The sequence below is a fragment of the Ailuropoda melanoleuca genome, unplaced genomic scaffold (genome assembly GCF_002007445.2).
Source record: "Ailuropoda melanoleuca isolate Jingjing unplaced genomic scaffold, ASM200744v2 unplaced-scaffold4771, whole genome shotgun sequence".
Classification (NCBI taxonomy): Eukaryota; Metazoa; Chordata; class Mammalia; order Carnivora; family Ursidae; genus Ailuropoda; species Ailuropoda melanoleuca.
This window is the reverse complement of record NW_023220181.1, coordinates 1-8,050: the sequence shown is the minus strand read 5'-3', so window position 1 is coordinate 8,050 and position 8,050 is coordinate 1. Positions and strand designations below refer to the sequence as shown.

Below are 8,050 nucleotides of genomic sequence, written 5' to 3'. Positions count from 1 at the left end.
CACCAGGACATAATCACCAGCACATCAACATCAAAAGAAAATCCTGACTTAATCTGCTACTGTCTTTCTTACTTCCTTTTCAGTGCACTTCATTATTTTTCTGCCTCCCCTTATGTTCTAAGTACCCTAATTTGCAGGCAGTATACATGTCAGGATCTTTTGGGAAGAGAAAACACTATTCCTGAAATCATCATCAACTGTGACTAATTTCTGTAAATGAACTCCTCACTGTAAACCCCAGATTCCTGAAGACCCATAAATACAGATAACAAACCAGTGGGTGTCAGCGGGAAGGTGGGCCGCGGCGGGGGGTGGGGGGGCTGTGTTGGGCACAATGGTGAAGGGAAGTGGAAGATATAGGCTTCCAGTTATGGAATGAATAAATCATGGGAATAAAAGACATGGCGTAGTGAGTATAGTCTATGGTATTATGATAGCAGTGCATGGGGACAGATGGTAGCTACACTTGTGAGCACAGCAAAACACTGAGATTTGTGGAAACACTACCTGAAACTAACGCAACATTGTGCATCGACTGTACTCAAAAACAAAAACAAAAAAACATATTTCTGTTGCACAAAGGACAATAATACTTCAAGTAAATATAATTCAATCTCCTCCTAGGGACTGCGATGAAGAGGATGGAGCACCAGAAAATAACAAGTCTGTGCTTCTCAAGTCTGTGCCACTAGTATAAGGGTGTGTGTGAGTAGAACTGAGACAGGTTTGCATAGCTTGAATGGTGGGAAAAAAATGTCAAAATATGCTGTTTGCTTAAAGAGCAGTGAGGATTAACAAAATACACCCCAGGAATGGCCATCTCTTCATCTATTTGGCTTCTTTTTATTTTTATTTCTTTTAAGATTTTATTTATTCATTTAAGAGAGAGAAAGAGAATGAGAGACCAGGAGCATGCGGAGGGGGAAAGAGAGAGGAAGAGGGACAAGCAGACTCCCACTGAGCAAGGAGTAGGTCACAGGCTCAATCCCAGGACCCTGAGATAAGGACCTGAGCCAAAGTCAGAGGCTTCACCACTTAACCAACTGAGGAACCCAGTTGCCCCTCAGCTATGTGGCTTCCTAAGCTCATGGCCTTCTACAGAATGGGAAATTTTCCACATTGCACATTTACAGAAAGCATCAGTTTGTATATTCATAAGGGATTTTTAAATGAGGTTATAAATACACCATGGAATTACATTTAAAGGATTGAAAGTGATGTTCATTATCTGATTTGAAACTTCTAATTCCTCTAATACACCATCACTAGGGTACTAAAAATTAATTATAAAAATATCCATAAGGACACTGTGATACTATAATTACATTGCATTACATTATTTTAGAAGTATTGTTTATGTAAAAAGAGTTGAAATACAGAACAACACTTGTAAATTTTTAGGCATTGCTTCCTTATTTTATCGCAATGGACACCACTAAAAAATGGACACCTCTCTATGAGAGGTGTCTTAATCAAGAATCTGTTTCCTAAAGCAGGGCAGAACTGTCAAACCATGAAATCTTTGCAGTGTGTTCAATAAAAGTGCTGTAATGTCCACTAGGTCTAAGATCATGAAGGACAGAATGTTCCAGAATACCAAACAAGTTCCACAATGTCAAAGCTGGAAGGGACCTGGAGGTGATGTGATTTGTTCCCCTTATACAGGGTCAGAAAACTAAAGTAACAGAAAGACGGTAGCTGAGGGGCCTTCTTCCTTCGAGTCTTGCAACTTTTTTTAAAATATTTTATTTATTTATTTGACAGAGAGAGAGACAGCCAGCGAGAGAGGGAACATAAGCAGGGGGAGTGGGAGAGGAAGAAGCAGGATCCCAATGGAGCAGGAAGCCCGATGCAGGNAGGGCCTTCTTCCTTAGAGTCTTGCAACTTTTTTTTTAATATTTTATTTATTTATTTGACAGAGAGAGAGACAGCCAGCGAGAGAGGGAACATAAGCAGGGGGAGTGGGAGAGGAAGAAGCAGGATCCCAATGGAGCAGGAAGCCCGATGCAGGTCTCGNGGGGCCTTCTTCCTTCGAGTCTTGCAACTTTTTTTAAAATATTTTATTTATTTATTTGACAGAGAGAGAGACAGCCAGCGAGAGAGGGAACATAAGCAGGGGGAGTGGGAGAGGAAGAAGCAGGATCCCAATGGAGCAGGAAGCCCGATGCAGGTCTCGATCCCAGGATGCTGGGATCATGCCCTGAGCCAAAGGCAGACTCTAACGACCAAGTCACCCAGGTGCCCCAGGTCTTGCGACTTTTAATGACAGCACACCACCTCTCTGTACTTGCTGTATTTGCTGACATTTGGATTCTGTGGATAGGAGGAGATCCAACCAAGCGTTTGAACTCCAGAGACTTCATTTCCCTTCAGACCGTGTGTCCCGGCACCACATTTTCCTCATGGCATTCTTCATGTCTGTGTTTCTCAGGGTGTAGATGAAAGGGTTGAACATGGGGGCAATCATTGTGTAAAATAGGGCAAAAACTTTGTCATTACTGACGGAATCAGCCGTGGGGACATACGTGAAGATGAGTGGCAGGAAGAACATGAACACGACAGTGATGTGTGAGCCNGAAAACTTTGTCATTACTGACGGAATCAGCCGTAGGGACATACGTGAAGATGAGCGGCAGGAAGAACATGAAAACGACAGTGATGTGCCAGCCGCAGGTGGAGAGGGCTTTGCGGCAGCCCTGGGACGACCGGGTCCTCAGGGTGGACAGGATGATGATGTNACAGGTGGAGAGGGCTTTGCAGCAGCCCTGGGACGACCGGGTCCTCAGGGTGGACAGGATGATGATGTAAGAAATCACCAAGGCAACAAAGGTCAAAATGGACAATACTCCAGTGGTGGTAATGATCACAATAATCAACAAGCTAGTGTCCATGCAGGCCAGCTTCAGCAAGGGGAAAATATCACAGAAATAGTGATCTATCTGATTGGGGCCACAGAAGGGAAGTTCAATAATAATCAATACACGAAGGATTGAATGGATAAATGCTCCGAGAATCGAGGCTATCAGAAGGACATAGCACACCTGTCTGCTCATGATGACCATATAGTGAAGGGGTCTGCAGATGGCTGCATAACGGTCATAGGCCATGGACACCAAGATGAACATCTCAGTGGCACCAAAGAAGTGGGCAAAGAACATCTGGGCTATGCAGCTGTTGTAGGAGATGGTCTTCTGCTGGGCCAGTAGGTCTGTGATCAGTTTGGGGGCCACCGTGGAAGTGAAGCAGACATCCATGAAAGACAGGTAGCTCAGGAAAAAGTACATGGGCTGTTTACGGAGGCAGCTGCTCCTGATGGTGAGGAGGATGAACAGGTTCCCTGAGAGAGTCACGATGTAGCAAAGTGAGAACACCACAAAGCAGGCAACCTTTTCATCCTCATCACTAAAGNGAGTGTCCATGCAGGCCAGCTTCAGCAAGGGGAAAATATCACAGAAATAGTGATCTATCTGATTAGGGCCACAGAAGGGAAGTTCAATGATAATCAATACATGAAGGATTGAATGGATAAATGCTCCGAGAATCGAGGCTATCAGAAGGACATAGCACACCTGTCTGCTCATGATGACCATATAGTGAAGGGGTCTGCAGATGGCTGCGTAACGGTCATAGGCCATGGACACCAAGATGAACATCTCAGTGGCACCAAAGAAGTGGGCAAAGAACATCTGGGCTATGCAGCTGTTGTAGGAGATGGTCTTCTGCTGGGCCAGTAGGTCTGTGATCAGTTTGGGGGCCACCGTGGAAGTGAAGCAGACATCCATGAAAGACAGGTAGCTCAGGAAAAAGTACATGGGCTGTTTACGGAGGCAGCTGCTCCTGATGGTGAGGAGGATGAACAGGTTCCCTGAGAGAGTCACGATGTAGCAAAGTGAGAACACCACAAAGCAGGCAACCTTTTCATCCTCATCACTAAAGAGTCCAAGGAGGATAAACTCTGTGATGTTTTCATGTCCCATTGCTTCTGCGGATTTGATCATGTAGGGGAGAAAGTTAATGGACTGGAAACACTCAACTTTTAAAACTATTGTTTTATTTTAAAAGTCATTCATTTATTCAATAATACACATTGATTGTTAATTATGATACAATCACCATAATTAGTGCTAAGGGTACAGACAGCAGTGTACAAAATACATGCATTCTCTACCCACAAGTAGATACAGTTCATAAAGGCAGACATATAATAACAATAATAGCACAAATAATTAATTGAAAATATCACAAATCCCAAAGTTTCACACTTACTATGAACAACAGGATGACTAATTTAGAAGATGAAATATTCTTTTTTAGGTCAATTTTGAGATGCAATTTCAGTAGTATACCTTACGAGTGATTTTTGAATCTTGGTATGCATAAACAGCACTGAGGTTATCCATTCTTCAAGGGCAGTATTATCATTCACAGTCCTTCCCAGTGACTAAATCTGTGCTGAATCCTGAAAGTTCAGTAACGTCTTTAGACATCAGTGAGCTCATAACTTTAAATAGTACCTCTCTAGGTGACAATTTCAGAAAGTGTTTTTAGCACCTTTCCATGAACATTGAGCAATGATCAGATCTTAGGGAAAATGGGTTGCTCTACTGTATGCAATTGTAGTACATTTGTGGCTTCCTGTAATTGACCTCATTCCCCAGTTCACGTTCCAGTCTAACCCAGGAGTTTGCTGGCACTTCCCAGTAGGACAGCATCCTTGGAGGGGCAAATTGCCCTCCAGAGATTCTTTTTCACTAGATCTGTTTTACCACCTGGTATTTCTTTGAATTGAGCCACTTTCTCTCCTTAACAGGCTCATTCCAGGCTCATGGGTCCCAGTCCTGAAATATTTTAATTAAAAAGGACATATTGCTTTGGTGCAAAACATTAAACTATATCTCTTACTTCATTCTGGCAAAAAAAAAGTATCACAAAACTGCTAAACTCAGAACCCAGTTGTACAAACATAAACTCTACATACTGATAAAATGTGTTAGCCTATTTATGAAGAATTAGAAGAGCGACTGAACAATACTTTTTACTTTTACTCTTATAATGTGAGTTCCTATGAGATTATTTTATTTATTTTTTTATAATTTTGTTATTATATTATGTTAGTCACCATACAGTATATCCGTAGTTTTTGATGTCAAGTTGCATGATTCATTACTTGCGTACAACACCCAGTGCACCATGCAACATCCAGTGGAAAAAAGACAGTCCCTTCAATAAATGGTGCTGGGAAAATTGGACAGCTACATGCAAAAGAATGAAACTTGACCACTCCCTCACACCATACACAAAGATAACTCCAAATGGATGAAAGACCTCAATGTGAGACAGGAATCCATCAAAATCATAGAGGAGAACATGGGCTGCAACCTCTCTGACATTGGCCACAGCAACCTTTTTCATGACACATCTCCAAAGGCAAGAGAAACAAAAGATAAAATGAACTTGTGGGACTTCATCAAGATAAAAAGCTTCTGCACAGCCAAGGAAACAGTCAAAAAAACTAAGAGGAAGCTAACGGAATGGGAGAAGATATTTGCAAATGACACCACAGATAAAAGACTGGTATCCAAGATCTACAAAGAACTTCTCAAACTCAATACCCGAGAAACAAATAATCAAATCAATAAATGGGCAGAAGATATGAAGAGACACTTTTCCAATGATGACATATTTTAAAATCTTCTATATGACACAACTGCATATAAATCAAATAATTTTAAAAGTTGCAAATGGGAATAAATATTTATAAATACTTTGAATGAATCAATCACATAAAGATAAATAGCCCAATTTTCTAAAAAAGCAAAGTATTTGACAAGGTAATACACAGAAAGAAAATCACAACTATACAAAAGCATATGCAAAACTATTCAACCTCGTTAGAATCAGAGAAATGCAGATTCAACAAGAATGAGATATTATATTCCCACTCATCAATTTCATAAAAATAAAATTTAAAAGGCTGTCCATTGTGTGCCTGGGTGGCTCAGTAGGTTAAGTGTCTGCCTTCAGGTCAGCTCATGATCCCACAGTACTGGGATCGGGCCCCATGTCCAGCTCCCTGTTCAGCAGGGAGTCTGCTTCTCCCCCTGCCTTTCCCCCTGGCTTGTGCTCTCTCTCACTCATTCTTNAATACACAGAAAGAAAATCACAACTATACAAAAGCATATGCAAAACTATTCAACCTCGTTAGAATCAGAGAAATGCAGATTCAACAAGAATGAGATATTATATTCCCACTCATCAATTTCATAAAAATAAAATTTAAAAGGCTGTCCATTGTGTGCCTGGGTGGCTCAGTAGGTTAAGTGTCTGCCTTCAGGTCAGCTCATGATCCCACAGTACTGGGATCGGGCCCCATGTCCAGCTCCCTGTTCAGCAGGGAGTCTGCTTCTCCCCCTGCCTTTCCCCCTGGCTTGTGCTCTCTCTCATTCATTCTCTCTCTCACAAAAAAATAAAGTATTTTAAAAATAAATAAATTAAAAATTAAAATTAAAAATAAAAATTAAAAAAAGGTTTTCCATTAAGATTTTGATGTGTGACTCAGCAACACTACCCCAGAAAGCATACAAAAGGATATTCTTCACAGACTCATTCACATTTGGAAAATAGAAGTGATCTAAAAATTGACAATAGAAAAGAAATAAGGGGTGGTATGTTCTCATTATGGAAAACTAGACAAATCTAAATGTTCGATCCCTAGGATACATCTACCATGATACAAATCACTAAGACATACTTTAATGTGGAAAACATAATAAAGTGCACAAAAATAATCACAGTATGATAACGTGCATGTTAAAAGAAAAAAGATCACAGCCACAGAATACCATGTAGTTTCTGTGAGAACCACTGTGCTTATAAATTAATAGAAAAAAGTGTGGAAGGAAAGATTTACTTCTCAGAAACAAAGGAGGTGGTGGACAAAAGGGATTTTCGTGTTATTCAGTGTTTTAATGTCTTTATTAAGGAGATTACATTTCTTCCAGTCCCAGAGGAGATTATGCTAAGTGAAATAAGTCAAGCAGAGAAAGACAATTATCATATGGTGTCACTCATTTATGGAACATAAGAAATAGCAGAAAGATCAATAGGAGAAGGAAAAGAAGAATGAAATGGGGGTAAACAGAAGGGGGAATGAACCCCAAGAGACTATGGACTCTGGGACACAAACTGAGGGCTTCAGAGGAGAGGGGGGGCAGGGGGATGGGCTAGCCGGTTAATGGGTGTTAAGGAGGGCACATATTGCATGGTGCACTGGGTGTTATACGCAAACAATAAATCATGGAACACTACATCAAAAACTAGTGATGTACTGTATGGTGACTAACATAACATAATAAAAAATTAAATAAAAAAATAAAAATAAAACATAAAGAGATTGCACTTCATTATTACTTCAGTAATTAAAGTTAATTTTAAAACTCATCATTTTATACTATGGTTTCAGAAGAAGACAATACATAAGAAATGAAATGAAGCAGAAAGAAAGTAAACCTTTCCTGGAATTCAGTAAATTTAAATAACTTCTTTATCACTTATTACTACATTGCTTCCTCAATGACTTTAGCAAGTTTAGACTTAGATGTTCTGCCTCAAACATCATATGTCATCAAAGGTCATAAAAATGTAAATACAACTAGACAGGCACATATATACCCAACTCTCACATTCCTTCACGAGGACATATTTGATATAAAGAAACACATCTATATCTGTACCTCTTTTAAACCTCTATCTGGATTTGGTCTTTTTATCAGCACTAGCACATTTAGTTATACTTTCATAATTCTGATGGGATTTAAAGAAATTTGAAGGTGATTTGTTAAATATCTAGCTGTTATTACTGAGGACTCAGTCACAATTTGCTCTTTTCATGGCTCCTTGTTTTGTTGAACCAACTCTGGCTCTTATTTTCATTTTAACAGAAGGAAACAACAAATTTGCAACAGAGATTGCTGAATAATCAGGGTATGCTACGCAAAAGGTTGACAACCTCCGATATATATGGACTCAGTAGAAATGCCACCATATTTAA

The 8,050-nt window shown here is 40.0% G+C and overlaps 1 protein-coding gene across 1 annotated transcript; it reads right to left on the bottom strand.

Moving 5' to 3' along the window:
• Positions 1-2,359: 2,359 nt before the first annotated feature.
• LOC100474858 (olfactory receptor 4P4) lies at positions 2,360-3,977 on the bottom strand. Its single transcript, XM_034651820.1, has 3 exons — positions 3,915-3,977; positions 2,739-3,386; positions 2,360-2,575 (listed from the first exon to the last, which is right to left on the bottom strand). The coding sequence occupies exons 1-3, from the start codon at positions 3,975-3,977 to the stop codon at positions 2,360-2,362; spliced, it is 927 nt and encodes a 308-aa protein (XP_034507711.1).
• Positions 3,978-8,050: the final 4,073 nt, after the last annotated feature.

Bases quoted from the DNA above. Each gene is read 5' to 3' on its own strand.
- LOC100474858 (XM_034651820.1), bottom strand. From the start codon at position 3,977: ATGGGACATGAAAACATCACAGAGTTTATCCTCCTTGGACTCTTTAGT. The intron at 3,387-3,914 runs GTTGCCTGCTTT...GAGGATGAAAAG, and splicing joins TTAGTGATGAGGATGAAAAG to GTTGCCTGCTTTGTGGTGTT.